This window comes from Somniosus microcephalus, chromosome 11, assembly GCF_052327205.1.
Source record: "Somniosus microcephalus isolate GS21.2 chromosome 11, FLI_Smic_1.0, whole genome shotgun sequence".
Taxonomy (NCBI): domain Eukaryota; kingdom Metazoa; phylum Chordata; class Chondrichthyes; order Squaliformes; family Somniosidae; genus Somniosus; species Somniosus microcephalus.
The window spans coordinates 118,443,589-118,462,800 of NC_140997.1; the positions used below are offsets into that span (position 1 = coordinate 118,443,589).

The 19,212-nt window shown below is 54.1% G+C and overlaps 1 protein-coding gene across 1 annotated transcript in view; it reads right to left on the bottom strand.

Moving 5' to 3' along the window:
- The window catches only part of LOC147110843 (voltage-dependent calcium channel subunit alpha-2/delta-2-like), a 2,842,873-nt gene that overhangs the window by 1,499,502 nt on the left and 1,324,159 nt on the right, over positions 1-19,212 (bottom strand). Inside the window, exons 9-10 of the mRNA XM_085999971.1 lie at positions 8,420-8,470; positions 4,455-4,554 (exon numbers count right to left, since the gene is read on the bottom strand). Coding sequence (XP_085856097.1) covers positions 4,455-4,554; positions 8,420-8,470 — 151 coding nt within the window. The remainder of the gene's footprint in view (positions 1-4,454; positions 4,555-8,419; positions 8,471-19,212) is intronic.

Sequence of the window (19,212 nt, forward strand, 5' to 3'; positions counted from 1 at the left end):
CGTACTCTCCCACCCTCCCACCTCACTCCCTCACGTACTCTCCCACCCTCCCACCTCACTCCCTCACGTACTCTCCCACCCTCCCACCTCACTCCCTCACGTACTCTCCCACCCTCCCACCTCACTCCCTCACGTACTCTCCTACCCTCCCACCTCACTCCCTCACGTACTCTCCCACCCTCCCTCCTTCACATACCCTCCACTCTCTGACACCTCATTCCTTCAGGTACTCTCCCTCATTGACACCTCAATCACAGTAATGGTGACCATGAAACTATGGGATTGTCATAAAAACTCAATTGGTTCACTAATGTCCTTTAGGGAAGGAAATCTGCCGTCCTTACCTGGTCTGGCCTATATGTGTCTCCAGACCCAGAGCAATGTGGTTGACTCTTAACTGCCCTCTGAAATGCCTAGTGAGACACTCAGTTGTATCAAACCGCTATGAAAAACTATAATGAGAAAAATTCCGGATGGACCACTCCGCATCGATCTAGGCATCGGATTCGGCCACGACAATGGCACACCCAGCCCAGTCGATCCTGCAATGTCCTCCTCACTAATGTCTAGGGACGTGTACCCAAGTTGGGTGAGCTGTTCCGCAGTCTAGTCAAGCAACAGTCTGACTTAGCCATACTCACTGAATCATGCCTTTCAGCCAACATCCCAGAACTTTCCATCACCATCCCTGGGTATGTTCTGTCCCACCGGCAGGACAGACCCACCAGAGGTGGTGGCACAGTGGTATACAGTCGGGAGGGTGTGGCCCTGAGAGTCCTCAACATTGACTCCGGACCCCATGAAGTCTCATGGCTTCAGGTCAAGCATGGGCAAGGAAACTTCCTGCTGATTACCACCTACCACCCTCCCTCAGCTAATGAATCAGTACTCCGCCACGTTGAACACCACTTGGAAGAAGCACTGAGGGTAGCAAGGGCACAGAATGCACTCTGAGTGGGAGACTTCAATGTCCATCACCAAGGGTGGCTCTATAGCACCACTACTGACTCAGATGACCGACTCCTGAAGGACATAGCTGTCAGACTGGGACAGCAGCAGGTGCTGAGAGAATCAACACGAGGGGAAAACCTACTTGACCTCATCCTCACCTCACCAACCTACCTGTCGCAGATGCATTTGTCCCTGACAGTGTTGGTAGGAGTGACCACCGCACAGTCCTTGTAGAGACCAAGTCCCGTCTTCACACTGAGGACACCCTCCATCGTGTTGTGTGGCACTACCACCGTGCTAAATGGGATAGATTCAGAACAGATCTAGCAGCTCAAAACTGGGCATCCATGAGGCGCTGTGGGCCATCAGCAGCAGCAGAATTGTATTCCACCACAATGTGTAACCTCATGGCCCGGCACATCCCTCACTCTACCATTACCATCAAAGCAGGGGACCAACCTCGGTTCAATGAAGAGTGTAGAAGAGCATGCCAGGAGCAGCACCAGCCGTACCTAAAAATGAGGTGCCAACCTGGTGAAGCTACAACACAGAACTACATGCATACTAAACAGCAGAAGCAGCATGCTAGAGACAGGGCTAAGCGATCCCACAATCAACGGATCAGATCAAAGCTCTGCAGTCCTGCCACATCCAGTCGTGAATGGTGGTGGACAATTATACAACTAACAGGAGGAGGAGGCTCCATGAACATTCTCATGCTCAATGATTGCGGAGCGCAGCACGTGAATGCAAAAGACAAGGCTGCAACATTCACAACCATCTTCAGCCAGAAATGCTGAGTGAATGATCCATCTTGGCCTCCTCCTGAGGTCCCCAACGTCACAGATGCCAGTCTTCAGCCAATTCAATTCACCCCATGTGATATCAAGAAATGGCTGAGTGCACTGGATACAGCAAAGGCTATGGGCCCCGACAACATCCCGGCTGTAATGCTGAAGAACTAGCCGGGCCTCTAGCCAAGCTGTTCCAGTACATTTACCAGACAAAGCGGAAAATTGTCCAGATAGGTCCTGTCCACAAAGGCAGGACAAATCAATTCCAGCCAATTGCTGCCCCATCAGCCTACTCTCAATCAGCAACAAAGTGATGGAAGGTGTCGCCGACAGCCGATCAAGGGCATTTACTCACCACTAACCTGCTCACCGATGCCGAGATTGAGTTCCGCAAGGATCGCTTGGCTCCAGTCCTCATTACAGCCTTGGTCCAGACAAGAGAGCTGAATTCCAGAGGTGATGTGAGAGAGACTGCCCTTGACATCAAGGCAGCATTTGACAGAGTGTGGCACCAAGGAGCCCCAGTAAAATTGAAGCCAACGGGGGATCAGGGGGAAAACATTCCACTGGCTTAGGTCATAACTGGCACAAAGGAAGATAGTTGTGGTTGTTGGAGGCCAATCACCTCCGCCCCAAGAGATAGCAACCCGCTTGATTGGCACCCCATCCACCACCTTAAGCATTCACTCCCTCCACCACCGGTGCACCGTGGCTGCAGTGTGTGTCATCTACAAGATGCACTGCAGCAACTCACCAAGGCTTCTTCGACAGCACCTCCCAAACCCGCAACCTCTACCACATAGAAGGACAAGGGCAGCAGGCACATGGGAACACCACCACCTCCAAGTTCCCCTCCAAGTCATACACCATCCTGACTTGGAAATATATTGCCATTCCTTCATCGTCGCTGGGTCAAAATCCTGGAACTCCCGCCCATACAGCACTATGGGAGCACCTTCACCACACGGACTGCAACAGTTCCAGAAGGCGCCTCACCACCACCTTCTCAAGGGCAATTTGGGATGGGCAATAAATGCTGGTCTTGCCAGCTAGACCGGATCCTGTGAATGAATAAAAACAATCTCTCAGGTACTCTCCCTCACTGACACCTCACTCGTGGGGAAGAGGGAAAAGTGATGGCGGGGAAGAGGGAAACATGATGGCGGGGAAACTGAGGGAGGGGCAGAGCGGAAACTGAGAAACCCCCGCATTTTAGAGACCGCCGGCACAGCCGATTCCCGAATCCTCAGCACCCTCCCAACTGCACTGCGGCGGGAAATTTAAATTGCTGATCTTCCGGGTTGCTGGAGGCAATGATTGGGGAGGAACCCCGATTCCGGAAAGTCCTGGTCATTCCTGCAGGATTGGGAACCCTAAACACGCTAGATGCAATATTTTTATCTATATATATAAAACAGTATGTCGCTCTGTCTGTCTTTCTGTCTCTCTGTCCGGCTATACAATCAAAAGTTATAGAGCGTACCTACACATATGTTATATCAAAAGAAAGCTTATCATTAGAGGACTCTTGTAGGTGTATTTACTTTTTCGTCACACAAAAACTGTTTGCACAGTGTACAAAAAACGTTCAAAAATACTCAAAAATCCACTCATTAGCGCTTGACCAATCCTACCTCTCATTAGCATTGAGTGACGTGCTGCTTGACCAATCCTACAGTTCACTCACCTGATGGTTGACTAATCGGTGCGTCACAGGCGGGACCTAATGCTCCAGTCTCCCTAAACGTCGCCGCCATTTTTTTCATCTCCACAGGGACACCACCAGCCAAACAAACCCCCACATTCCGACTCCGGCAGCGGCAGGTGAGTTTCCACGCAGCGGGCGGGTCATCGGCAGCGGCCGACCATCAACCGCGCCACCCGCAGGGGAGCTCCATCCCCACAGCAACCCTCACATTGCGGCTCCCGATCCCGCTCCTGCCCCGCCGCTCCGGCAGGTAAGTTGGGCTCACTCGGGCCGTGCCTTGCAACCACTCGGCCCGACACACACAGCGGTCGGGGGAGCGGCAGCGGCCGCCCGTCAGCCGCGCAATCCGCGAGGGAGCTCAGCTCGGGTCCGTCTCCGCCCGACAGCCCGGCCGCGCCTCAAGCACTAGGCCCCGCACGGCCGCTATCAGAAGGGGAGGGGGGAGGGGGGGAGGTGAGGGGAGGGGGGGAGGGGGAGGTGAGGGGAGGGGGAGGTGAGGGGGGAGGGGGAGGTGAGGGGGGGAGGGGGAGGGAGGGAGGCAGGGAGAGGACAGCACAGGGAGAGGGGGAGTGGGACAGAGAGGGGGGACACACAGGGGCACGGAGACCGCGCGGCCCAAAATTGCCCTGGCAACGCCGGGCTCCCCTGCTTATATAATATATAGGTAGATTTAAAGAACAGTTCATAAGATTCCTTCTAGAAATTATGGCACAATAACTTCTGTCAATCTGAGCTCCTGGAGGCTTTTCCAGAATTATTACACAGGGCCTATAATTGTCCCATATCTGATTTCGGGGAGCTTAAAAATGAGACACATGCTGGACAAACTGATAAGGTTATGTGACCCATAAGATGACAGGACACTCCAGGCAGTCACTACCTCGCTCACACCAACTGCAACCCATAGCCAGCTCATCTCTGTACAGATTAAAAATATTGTAAATATATTCTGTCCAAGTTTAATAGGGTGTGCGTTTTGCAGCGTTATATCCAGTACTTACCGAAGCAACATTAACGTAGTCATCATCGGACAATGTGTCCAGCATCTCAATGACAGATGTCTTCATCAGCTTCAGGGTAAGGCCACTGACACTGCCACTCCTGAAACAGACAAAGCATACAGCAGTGACCCATCGGAGTGTGACACACACACACACAGACACGAACACACGCACACAGACAGACAGACAGGCACACACACAGACAGACACGTGAACACACACATGCACACAGATACAGACACGCACAAACAGATACACAAACACGTGCACACACAGACACACATGCACACAGACAAACACGTGCACGCACACAGACTTGCACACACAGACACGCACGCACACACAGACAGGCATACAGACAGACAACACACACATGCACACAGATACAGAGAGACATGCACACACAGACAAACACAGAGACAGACATGCACGCACACACACGCAAACACACAGACACACAAACATGTGCACACACACAGACACGCACATGCAGACAGCACACGTACACACAGAGAGACATGCACTCTCAGAGACACACACACGCAGAGAGACATGCACGCACAGAGAGACACGCACATTTCTGGATATATACATTATCCAGCTTGCACTGAATCATAGATCAGTGGGTAAATCTGACAAGTACAGACTGCTAATAGGTCCAGGATATTCCCATCTCCCTGGGCCAACTAGCTTTACAGCTTCGATAGCAAAATACTGTGGATGCTGGAAATCCGAAATAACAACAGAAAATGCTGGAAAAACTCAGCAGGCCAGGCGACATCCATGGAGAGAGAAACAGAGTCAATGTTTCAGCTCAAAACCCTTCTACAGGCGGCCGCTGTTTAAATATTATAATGAGGTTCGTGTGCCTCATGGTGATCCACCATTTCAAATTTAACTCTGGCTGGTTGGGTTTCCCGTGCCTCGGGAAACCCAACGGCAAAAGGGAGGCAAGGACTGCTGGATGCAGGAGGTAAGTGCCTTTATCCTTACCTGCTGGATCCAGCATTCCAAAACTGCCTCAGCCACCCCAGAATCGGACACCCTCCAACCCTTCCGATCTCCCCCTGACCTCCTCCCCGAGGCCTCCGATGCCCCCCACACGAGCCTCCGATCTCCCCCAATCTCCCCACCGAGGCTTCTGATTCCCCCTTCAACCACTCCACTCTGGCTCCGATCATCCTCCAGGTCCCGACGCTCCCCACGATGCTCCTCCGGCCCCATTCGTCCTACAGCTCCCAACCACCCCACCGATTCCTCCCTCCCTCCTCTCCGCGGCAACATTCCCCCCAATCCTTTTTTTAGGTGCACGGTCCCTTTAAGGGGCTGCGTGGCAAATTCAGTTTCACACATGCGCGGAATTTAACATGGAGAAAGCCGGTCCTGAGCTGCGCGGGACTGGCAAAGAGCTGTGTGGCCACCTGGCCGCGCAGCTTAGAGGGAACGTTGCTCTGCGGCCTAGTGCCGCAGGCCTACCCACTTGCAGCCAACCAGTCTCTTCATCTGGCTGGCTGCAGGCAGGAAACACAGCTCTCAAATGTTAACCAGGCCGTGCCGTTAAATTTGGCAGGGCCTACAGAAAACCCGTTCTCCTGGGTTTCCCGACCACTTTCTAGCCCCCCACCCCCACCGCGCTCCTGTCCTGCCTCCAGATTAAAATTTCGGCCAAAAATTCAAGATGAGTCTACAGCCCTGCTGCATTTATCCCAGCATGAACATGATACAGAGCCATCAGTCAAACCAGATCATCAACACTATAGTAAAAAATGGCTGCATATAAATGAGTAGTAAATCAGTGTTAGGGTTACCCAGGAATGACTAATACTGACATAGGGGTCAGAGTTTTTCATAGAATAGAATCATGGAATAGTACAGCACAGAGAGCCATTCGGGCCATCGAGTCTGCACCAGTTCTTTCGAAGAACAATCCAGTTAGTCTCACTCCCCTGCTCTTTCCCATATCCCTGCAATGTTTTCTCCTTCAAGTATTTATCCAATTCCCTTTTGAAGGCTGCTATTGAGTGTCTCCACCACCCTATCAAGCAGTGCGTTCCAGATCCTAACCACTCGTTGTGTAAAAAGGTTTTTCCTCATGTCAACTCTGGTTCTTTTGCCAATCACTTTAAATCTGTGCCCTCTGGTTATTGACCCTTCAGATATTGGAAACAGTTTCTCTCTATTTACTCTATCTAAATCCTTCATGATTTGAAACACCTCTATCAAATCTCCTCTTTGCCTTCTCTGCTCTAGAGGGACAGCCCCAGTTTCTCCAGTCTATCCACGTAACTGAAGTCCCTCATCCTTGAAACCATTCTGGGAAATCGTTTCTGCACCTTCTCCAAAGCCTTCACGTCCTTCCTAAAGTGTGGTGCCCAGAATTGGACACAATACTCCAGCTGGGGCTGAACTAGTATTTTATACAGGTTTAGCATAACTTCCTGGCTTTTGTACTCTGTGCCTCTATTTATAAAGCCCAGGGTTCCACATGCTTTATTAACTGCTCTGTTAACCTGTCCTGCCACCTTCAAAGATTTGTGCACAAATACCCCCAGGTCTCTCTCCTCTTGCACCCCCTTTAAATTGTACCATTTAGCTTGTATTGTCTCTCCTCATTCTTCCTACCAAAATGTATCACCTCACACTTTTTCACATTGGATTTCATCTGCCATGTATCTGCCCATTCCACCAGCCTGTCTGTGTCTTCTTGCAGTCTATTACTATCTTCCTCACAGTTTACTACACTTCCAAGTTTTGTGGCAGCTGCAAATTTTGAAATTGTGCCCTATACCCCCAAGTACAAGTCATTAATATATATCAAAAACAGCAGTGGTCCTAGTACTGAACCCTGGGGAACTACATAATACGCCTCCCTCCAGTCCAAAAAACAGCCATTCACCACAACACTCTGTTTTCTATTCCTTAGCCAATTTTGTATCCATGCTGCTACTGCCCCTTTTATCCCATGGGCTTACATTTTGCCAATAAGCCTAATATGGGGTACTTTATCAAACACCTTTTGAAAGTCCATATACACAACATCAACTGCACTGCCCTCATCCACCCTTTCTGTTACCTCATCAAATAACTCAATCAAGTTTGTCAAACACAATTTGCCCTTAACAAATCCATGCTGGCTCTCCTTTATTAGTCCATGCTTGTCCAAGTGACTGATATTTTTCTCCTGGATTACTGTTTCTAAAAGCTTCCCCACCACTGACCTTAAACTGACTGGTCTGTAGTTGCCAGGTTATCCTTCTCCCCTTCTTTGAACAAGAGTGGAACACTTTTGAAAACAAAGTTTATTTTCAATGACTTGACTATTGCAGGTAATAATTATCGGGTACTTTCATTCTAGCACAGAGCTTCGGATGCCAAAAGCTTCTATCAGGTGCTATTAAAATTAAGGGATGGAAATTCATGGGGAGATTGGCCTGAACTCCAGATATGTGTTCTTGGTGTGGTGCATGAAGCTCCCTGCTAGGAGCTTGATAAATAATAACTTCCCTCACCCCGTGTCTGTTAGTGCACATTCTATGGCACCTGCTGACAGGAATATACAAGTAAGGCCTAACGCCTGTTTCAGGCATGGGCCACCCACACCTCAGTTTCTGCCATTACCAATATGGTAGGCGGCGCACATCCGGCGTGTAACGAGCAGACGTGCCCCACCCGCCAAACGATGTTTAGGGGCCCATTTTGCGGCTGGAAAATGGGTGCGGCATCATCGATTTTCAAGGCCACCATCTCACATTCCCATTTCCCCCACTCTGCCCTTTCTAGGTAAAACGGCTCATTGTTGCGTGAATTAATGTGCCTAAAATTCTGATCTAATGTAAGATCAATGTCAACAGAATGGTGTGTACAAGGCATGATCAGGCTCAAACAATGGGTGTTGGTGCGCTATCAGGGAAACACAATGCACCACAGGTATGTGGTAGGTAAGGGGTGAGCCATTAAATACTTACACATCTACGATAATCATCATGTCCTTGGGGGACGAGGCACCCTGTATATACCTGCAATGAAATATGCCGGAAAAAGGTCGGTTAGTCCTAAAAACCATCAGTTCGACAAGGTCGGAGCAAATCATGTGAGGCACCTCGAAGTGAAAGGTTCTGTTAGAGAAACCAATTACTTTTAAAAGTAGATTCAGTTGCTGCACTGAGGGGTTGAATAATAATTTCTCCTTCTAAAACTGAGCCTGTGAATGCTGCAGCATTATTAGGAACATGTTAGAGAATCTGCTTTAGTACTGCAAATAAAGCATCGAGATCCAATAATTAGAAAGTCCCATCAGGATCACATTACAGCAAACTGCACAATCTGACGCATGCATAACCTGATCACCAGCATCGACAGACACTGCGCTCACACCCCTGGGTCAACAGGACAGACACTGTGCTCACACCCCTGGGTCTTTGGGACAGACACTGTGCTCACACCCCTGGATCTATGGGACAGACACTGTACTCACACCCCTGGGTCTATGGGACAGACACTGTGCTCACACCCCTGGGTCTATGGGACAGACACTGTGCTCACACCCCTGGATCTATGGGACAGACACTGTGCTCACACCCCTGGATCTATGGGACAGACACTGTGCTCACACCCCTGGATCTATGGGACAGACACTGAGCTCACACCCCTGGGTCTACGGGACAGACACTGTGTTCACACTCCTGGGTCAACAGGACAGACACTGCGCTCACGCCCCTGGGTCAACAGGACAGACACTGCGCTCACACCCCTGGGTCAACAGGACAGACACTGCGCTCACACACCTGGGTCTATGGGACAGACACTGTGCTCACACCTCTGGGTCTATGGGACAGACACTCTGCTCACACCCCTGGGTCTATGGGACAGACACTGTGCTCACACCCCTGGGTCTATGGGACAGACACTGTGCTCACACCCCTGGGTCTATGGGACAGACACTGTGCTCACACCTCTGGGTCTATGGGACAGACACTCTGCTCACACCCCTGGGTCTATGGGACAGACACTGTGCTCACACCCCTGGGTCTATGGGACAGACACTGTGCTCACACCTCTGGGTCTATGGGACAGACACAGTGCTCACACCCCTGGGTCCATGGGACAGACACTGTACTCACACCCCTGGGTCTATGGGACAGACACTGTGCTCACACCTCTGGGTCTATGGGACAGACACTGTGCTCACACCTCTGGGTCTATGGGACAGACACTGTGCTCACACCCCTGGGTCTATGGGACAGACACTGTGCTCACACCCCTGGGTCTATGGGACAGACACTGTGCTCACACCCCTGGGTCTATGGGACAGACACTTTGCTCACACCCCTGGGTCTATGGGACAGACACTGTGCTCACACCTCTGGGTCTATGGGACAGACACTGTGCTCACACCCCTGGATCTATGGGACAGACACTGTACTCACACCCCTGGGTCTATGGGACAGACACTGTACTCACACCCCTGGGTCTATGGGACAGACACTGTGCTCACACCCCTGGATCTATGGGACAGACACTGTGCTCACACCCCTGGATCTATGGGACAGACACTGTGCTCACACCCCTGGATCTATGGGACAGACACTGAGCTCACACCCCTGGGTCTACGGGACAGACACTGTGTTCACACTCCTGGGTCAACAGGACAGACACTGTGCTCACACCTCTGGGTCTATGGGACAGACACTCTGCTCACACCCCTGGGTCTATGGGACAGACACTCTGCTCACACCCCTGGGTCTATGGGACAGACACTCTGCTCACACCCCTGGATCTATGGGACAGACACTGTGCTCACACCCATGGGTCTATGGGACAGACACTGTGCTCACACCCCTGGGTCTATGGGACAGACACAGTGCTCACACCCCTGGGTCTATGGGACAGACACTGTACTCACACCCCTGGGTCTATGGGACAGACACTGTGCTCACACCCCTGGGTCTATGGGACAGACACTTTGCTCACACCCCTGGGTCTATGGGACAGACACTGTGCTCACACCCCTGGGTCTATGGGACTGACACTCTGATCAGTATCCTGGGTCTATGGGACAGACACTATGCTCACACCCCTGGGTCTATGGGACAGACACTGTGCTCACACCCCTGGGTCTATGGGACAGACACTGTGCTCACACCCCTGGGTCTATGGGACAGACACTGTACTCACACCCCTGGGTCTATGGGACAGACACTGTGCTCACACCCCTGGGTCTTTGGAACAGACACTGTACTCACACCCCTGGGTCTATGGGACAGACACTGTGCTCACACCCCTGGGTCTATGGGACAGACACTATGCTCACACCCCTGGGTCTATGGGACAGACACTGTGCTCACACCCCTGGGTCTATGGGACAGACACTGTGCTCACACCCCTGGGTCTTTGGAACAGACACTGTACTCACACCTCTGGGACTATGGGACAGACACTGTGCTCACACCCCTGGGTCTGTGGGACAGACACTGTGCTCACACCCCTGGGTGTATGGGACAGACACTCTGCTCAGACCCCTGGGTCTGTGGGACAGACACTGTGCTCACACCCCTGGGTGTATGGGACAGACACTCTGCTCAGACCCCTGGGTCTATGGGACAGACACTGTGCTCACACCCCTGGGTCTATGGCGCAGACACTGTGCTCAGAACCCTGGGTCTATGGGACAGACACTGTGCTCACATCGCTGGATCTATGGGACAGACACAGTGCTCACACACCTGGGTCCATGGGACAGACACAGTGCTCACACTCCTGGGTCGATGGGACAGACACTATGCTCACACCCGTGGGTCTGTTGGACAGACACTGTGCTCACATCCCTGGATCTATGGGACAGACACAGTGCTCACACCCCTGGTTCTATGGGACAGACACTGTGCTCACATCCCTGTGTCTATGGGACAGACACAGTGCTCACACCTCTGGTTCTATGGGACAGACACAGTGCTCACACCCCTGGGTCCTTGGGACAGACACTATGCTCAAAGCCCTGGGTCGATGCGACAGACACAGTGCTCACATCCCTGGATCTATGGGACAGCCACTGTGCTCACAACCCTGGGTCAAGGGGTCAGACACTGTGCTCACACCCCTGGGTATATGGTACTGACACTGTGCTCAGTATCCTGGGTCTATGGGACAGACATGGTGTTCACACAACTGGGACTACTGGACAGACACGGTGCTCACACCCCTGGGTCTATTGGACTGACATTCTGCTCACTCCCCTGGGTCTATGGGACAGACAGTGTGCTCACACCCCTGGGTCTATGGGACAGACACTGTGCTCACATCCATGGATCTATGGGACAGACACTGTGCTCACACCCCTGGGTCTATGGGACAAACACTGTGCTCACACCCCTGGGTCTGTGGGACAGACACTGTAATCACACCCCTGGGTCTATGGGACAGACACTATGCTCACACCCCTGAGTCTGTGGGACAGACACTGTACTCACACCCCTGGGTCTATGGGACAGACACTGTGCTCACACCCCTGGGTCTATGGGACAGACACTGTGCTCACACCCCTGGGTCTGTGGGACAGACACTGTGCTCACACCCCTGGGTCTATGGGACAGACACTGTGCTCACACCCCTGGGTCTGTGGGACAGACACTGTGCTCACACCCCTGGGTCTATGGGACAGACACTGTGCTCTCACCCCTGGGTCTGTGGGACAGACACTGTACTCACACCCCTGGGTCTATGGGACAGACACTGTGCTCACACCCCTGGGTCTGTGGGACAGACACTGTGCTCACACCCCTGGGTCTATGGGACAGACACTGTGCTCACACCCCTGGGTCTATCGGACAGACACTGTGCGCACACCCCTGGGTCTATGAGACAGACACTGTGCTCACACCCCTGGGTGTATCGGACAGACACTGTGCTCACATCCCTGGGTCTATGGGACAGACACTGTGCTCACATCCCTGGGTCTATGGAACAGACACTGTGCTCACACCCCTGGGTCTATGGGACAGACACTGTGCTCACACCCCTGGGTCTATGGGACAGACACAGTGCTCACACCCCTGGGTCTGTGGGACAGACACTGTGCTCACACCCCTGGGTCTATGGGAGAGACACTGTGCTCACATCCCTGGGTCTATGGGACAGACACTGTGCTCCCACCCCTGGGTCTATGGGACAGACACAGTGCTCACACCCCTGGGTCTGTGGGACAGACACTGTGCTCACACCCCTGGGTCTATGGGAGAGACACTGTGCTCACACCCCTGGGTCTATGGGGCAGACACTGTGCTCACACCCCTGGGTCTATGGGACTGACACTGTGCTCACACCCCTGGATCTATGTGACAGACACTGTGCTCACACCGCTGGGTCAATGGGACAGACACTGTGCTCACTCCCCTGGGTCTATGGGAAAGACACTGTGCTCACACCCCTGGGTCTATGGGACAGACACTGTGCTCACACCCCTGGGTCTATGGGACAGACACTGTGCTCACTCCCCTGGGTCTATGGGACAGACACTGTGCTCACACCCCTGGGTCTATGGGACAGACACTGTGCTCACACCCCTGGGTCTATGGGACAGACACTGTGCTCACACCCCTGGGTCTATGGGACAGACACTGTGCTCACACCCCTGGGTCTATGGGACAGACACTGTGCTCACACCCCTGGGTCTATGAGACAGACACTGTGCTCACACCCCTGGGTCTATGGGACAGACAGTGTGCTCACACCCCTGGGTCTATGAAACAGGCGCTGTGCTCACACCCCTGGGTCTTTGGGACAGACACTCTGCTCACACCCCTGGGTCTATGGGGCAGACACAGTGCTCACACGTCTGGGTCTATCGGACAGACACTGTGCTCACACCCCTGGGACGATGAGACAGTCGCTGTGCTCACACCTCTGGGTCTATGGGACAGACACTGTGCTCACACCCCTGGGTCTATGAGACAGACACAGTGCTAACACCCCTGGGTCTATGGGACAGACACATTGCTCACACCCCTGGGTCTATGGGACAGACAGTGTGCTCACACCCCTGGGTCTATGAAACAGGCGCTGTGCTCACACCCCTGGGTCTTTGGGACAGACACTCTGCTCACACCCCTGGGTCTATGGGGCAGACACAGTGCTCACACGTCTGGGTCTATGGGACAGACACTGTGCTCACACCCCTGGGACGATGAGACAGTCGCTGTGCTCACACCTCTGGGTCTATGGGACAGACACTGTGCTCACTCCCCTGGGTCAATGGGACAGACACTGTGCTCACATCCCTGGATCTATGGGACAGACACTGTGCTCACACTGCTGGGTCTATGGGACAGACACTGTGCTCACTCCCCTGGGTCTATGGGAAAGACACTGTGCTCACACCCCTGGGTCTATGGGACAGACACTGTGCTCACACCCCTGGGTCTATGGGACAGACACTGTGCTCACACCCCTGGGTCTATGGAACAGACACTGTGCTCACTCCCCTGGGTCTATGGGAAAGACACTGTGCTCACACCCCTGGGTCTATGGGACAGACACTGTACTCACACCCCTGGGTCTATGGGACAGACACGGTGCTCACACCCCTGGGTCTATGGGACAGACACTGTGCTCACACCCCTGGGTCTATGGGACAGACACAGTGCTCACACCCCTGGGTCTATGGGACAGACAGTGTGCTCACACCCCTGGGTCTATGAAACAGACGCTGTGCTCACACCCCTGGGTCTTTGGGACAGACACTCTGCTCACACCCCTGGGTCTATGGGACAGACACAGTGCTCACACGTCTGGGTCTATGGGACAGACACTGTGCTCACACCCCTGGGACTATGATACAGTCGCTGTGCTCACACCCCTGGGTCTTTGGGACAGAGAATCTGCTCACACCACTGTGTCTATGAGACAGACGCTGTGCTCACACCTCTGGGTCTATGGGACAGACACTGTGCTCACACCCCTGGGTCTACGAGTCCAACACTGCTCACACCGCTGGGTCTATGGGAAAGAAACTGTGCTCACACCTCTGGGTCTATGGGACAGACACTGTGCTCACACCCCTGGGTCTACGAGACCAACACTGCTCACACCGCTGGGTCTAAGGGAAAGACACTGTGCTCACACCCCTGGGTCTATGGGACAGACACAGTGCTCACATCCCTGGGTCTATGGGACAGACACTGTGCAAACATCCCTGGGTCTATGGGACAGACACTGTGCTCACACCCCTGGGTCTATGGGACAGACACTGTGCTCCCACCCCTGGGTCTATGGGACAGACACTGTGCTCACACCCCTGGGTCTATGGGACAGACACTGTGCTCACATCCCTGGGTCTATGGGACAGACACTCTGCTCACACCCCTGGGTCTATGGGACAGACACAGTGCTCACACTCCTGGGTCTATGGGGCAGACACTGCGCTCACTCCCCTGGGTCTATGGGACAGACACTGTGCTCACACACCTGGGTCTATGAGGCAGACACTGTGATCACACCCCTGGGTCAAGGGGACAGACACTGTACTCACACCCCTGGGTCAAGGGGACAGACACAGTGCTCACACCCCTGGATCAAGGGGACAGACACTGTGCTCACACCCCTGGGTCTGTGGGGCAGATACTGTGCTCACTCCCCTGGGTCTATGGGACAGAAACTGTGCTCACACACCTGGGTCTATGGGGCAGACACCGTGCTCACACCCCTGGGTCTATGGGACAGACACTCTGCTCACACCCCTGGGTCAAGGGGACAGACACAGTGCTCACACCCCTGGGTCAATGGGACAGACACTGTGCTCACTCCCCTGGGTCTTTGGGACAGACACTATGCTCACACCCCTTGGTCGATGGGATAGACACTGTGCTCACATACATGGATCTATGGGACAGGCACAGTGCTCACACCCCTGGATCTATGGGACAGACACTGTGCTCACACCCCTGGGTCTTTGGGACAGACACTGTGCTCACATCCCTGGATCTATGGGACAGACACAGTGCTCACACCCCTGGGTCCATGGGACAGACACTGTGCTCACACCCCTGGGTCTATGGGACAGACAATGTGCTCACACCCCTGGGTCCATGGGACAGACATTGTGCTCACACCCCTGGGTCTATGGGACTTACACTGTGCTCACTCCGCTGGGTCTATGGGACAGACACTGTGCTCACTCCCCTCGGTCGATGGGACAGACACTGTGCTCACACCCCTGGGTCTATGGGACAGACACTGTGCTCACACCCCTGGGTCTATGGGACAGACACTGTGCTCACACACCTGGGTCTATGGGACAGACACTTTGCTCACTCCCCTGGGTCTACGGGACAGGCACTGTGCTCACAACCCTGGGTCTTTGGGACAGACACTGTGCTCACACAGCTGGGTCTATGGGACAGACACAGTGCTCACACCCCTGGGTCTACGGGACAGACACCCTGCTCACAACCCTGGGTCTTTGGGACAGACACTGTGCTCACACCCCTGGGTCTATGGGACACACACTGTGCTCACACCCCTGGGTCTATGGGACAGACACTGTGCTCACATCCCTGGGTCTATGGGACAGACACTGTGCTCACACCCCTGGGTCTATGGGACAGACACTATGCTCACACCCCTGGGTCTATGGGACAGACACTGTGCTCACATCCCTGGGTCTATGGGACAGACACTGTGCTCACACCCCTGGGTCTATGGGACAGACACAGTGCTCACACTCCTGGGTCTATGGGGCAGACACTGCGCTCACTCCCCTGGGTCTATGGGACAGACACTGTGCTCACACACCTGGGTCTATGGGGCAGACACTGTGATCACACCCCTGGGTCAAGGGGACAGACACTGTACTCACACCCCTGGGTCAAGGGGACAGACACAGTGCTCACACCCCTGGGTCAAGGGGACAGACACTGTGCTCACACCCCTGGGTCTGTGGGGCAGATACTGTGCTCACTCCCCTGGGTATATGGGACAGAAACTGTGCTCACACACCTGGGTCTATGGGGCAGACACTGTGCTCACACCCCTGGGTCTATGGGACAGACACTCTGCTCACACCCCTGGGTCAAGGGGACAGACACAGTGCTCACACCCCTGGGTCAAGGGGACAGACACTGTGCTCACTCCCCTGGGTCTTTGGGACAGACACTATGCTCACACCCCTGGGTCGATGGGATAGACACTGTGCTCACATACATGGATCTATGGGACAGACACAGTGCTCACACCCCTGGATCTATGGGACAGACACTGTGCTCACACCCCTGGGTCTTTGGGACAGACACTGTGCTCACATCCCTGGATCTATGGGACAGACACTGTGCTCACATCCCTGGATCTATGGGACAGACACTATGCTCACATCCCTGGATCTATGGGACAGACACAGTGCTCACACCCCTGGGTCCATGTGACAGACACTGTGCTCACACCCCTGGGTCTATGGGACAGACAATGTGCTCACACCCCTGGGTCTATGGGACAGACATTGTGCTCACACCCCTGGGTCTATGGGACAGACACTGTGCTCACACCCCTGGGACTATGGGACAGACACTGTGCTCACACCCCTGGCTCTATGGGACAGACACTGTGCTCACACCCCTGGGTCTATGGGACAGACACTGTGCTCACACCCCTGGGTCTATGGGACAGACACTGTGCTCACACCCCTGGGTCCATGGCACAGACACTGTGCTCACACCCCTGGGTCTATGGGACAGACACTGTGCTCACACCCATGGGTCTATGGGACAGACACTGTGCTCACACCCCTGGGTCTATGGGACAGACACTGTGCTCACACCACTGGGTCTATGGGACAGACACAGTGCTCAAACCCCTGGGTCTATGGGACAGACACTGTACTCACACCCCGGGGTCTATGGGACAGACACTGTGCTCACACCCCTGGGTCTATGGGACAGACTCTGTGCTCACAGCACTGGGTCTATGTGACAGACACTGTGCTCACACCCCTGGGTCTATGGGAGAGGCACTGTGCTAACACCCCTGGGTCTATGGGACAGACACTGTGCTCACACCCCTGGGTCTATGGGACAGAAACAGTGCTCACACCCCTGGGTCTACGGGACAGACACAGTGCTCACACCCCTGGGTATACGGGACAGACACAGTGCTCACACCCATGGGTCTTTGGGACAGACACTGTGCTCACACCCCTGGGACTATGGGACAGACACTGTGCTCACACCCCTGGATCTATGGGAAAGACACTGTGCTCACACCCCTGGGTCTTTGGGACAGACACTGTGCTCACACCCCTGGGTCTATGGGACACACACTGTGCTCACATCCCTGGGTCTATGGGACAGACACAGTGCTCACACCCCTGGGTCTATTGGACAGACACAGTGCTCACACCCCTGGGTCTATGGGACAGACACTGTGCTCACACCCCTGGATCTATGGGACAGACACTGTGCTCACACCCCTGGGTCTATGGGACAGATACTGTGCTCACACCCCTGGGTCTATGGGACAGACACAGTGCTCACACCCCTGGGTCTATGGGACAGACACTCTGCTCACACCCCTGTGTCTATGGGACAGACACAGTGCTCACACCCCTGGGTCTATGGGACGGACACTGTGCTCACACCCCTGGGTCTATGGGACAGACACTGTGCTCACACCCCTGGGACTATGGGACAGACACTGTGCTCACACCCCTGGGTCTATGGGACAGTCACTGTGCTCACACCCCTGGGTCTATGGGACAGACACTGTGCTCACACCACTGGGACTATGGGACAGACACTGTGCTCACACCCCTGGGTCTATGGGACAGACAATTTGCTCACATCCCTGGGTCTATGGGACAGACACTGTGCTCACACCCCTGGGTCTATGGGACAGACACAGTGCTCACACCCCTGGGTCTATGGGACAGGCACTGTGCTCACACACCTGGGTCTATGGGACAGACACTGTGCTCACACCCCTGGGTCTATGGGACAGACACTGTGCTCACACCCCTGGGTCTATGGGACAGACACTGTGCTCACACACCTGGGTCTATGGGACAGACACTGTGCTCACACCCCTGGGTCTATGGGACAGACACTGTGCTCACACCCCTGGGTCTATGGGACAGACACTGTGCTCACACCCCTGGGTCTATGGGACAGACACTGTGCTCACACCCCTGGGTCTATGGGACAGACACTGTGCTCACACCCCTGGGTCTATGAGACAGACACTGTGCTCACACCCCTGGGCCTATGGGACAGACACTGTGCTCACACCCCTGGGTCTATGGGACAGACACCGTGCTCACATCCCTGGGTCTATGGGACAGACACTGTACTCACACCCCTGGGTCTATGGGACAGACACAGTGCTCACACCCCTGGGTCTATGGGGCAGACACTGTGCTCACACCCCTGGGTCTATGGGACAGACACTGTGCTCACACCCCTGGGTCTATGGGACAGTCACTGTGCTCACACCCCTGGGTCTATGGGACAGACACTGTGCTCACACCACTGGGACTATGGGACAGACACTGTGCTCACACCCCTGGGTCTATGGGACAGACAATTTGCTCACATCCCTGGGTCTATGGGACAGACACTGTGCTCACACCCCTGGGTCTATGGGACAGACACAGTGCTCACACCCCTGGGTCTATGGGACAGGCACTGTGCTCACACACCTGGGTCTATGGGACAGACACTGTGCTCACACCCCTGGGTCTATGGGACAGACACTGTGCTCACACCCCTGGGTCTATGGGACA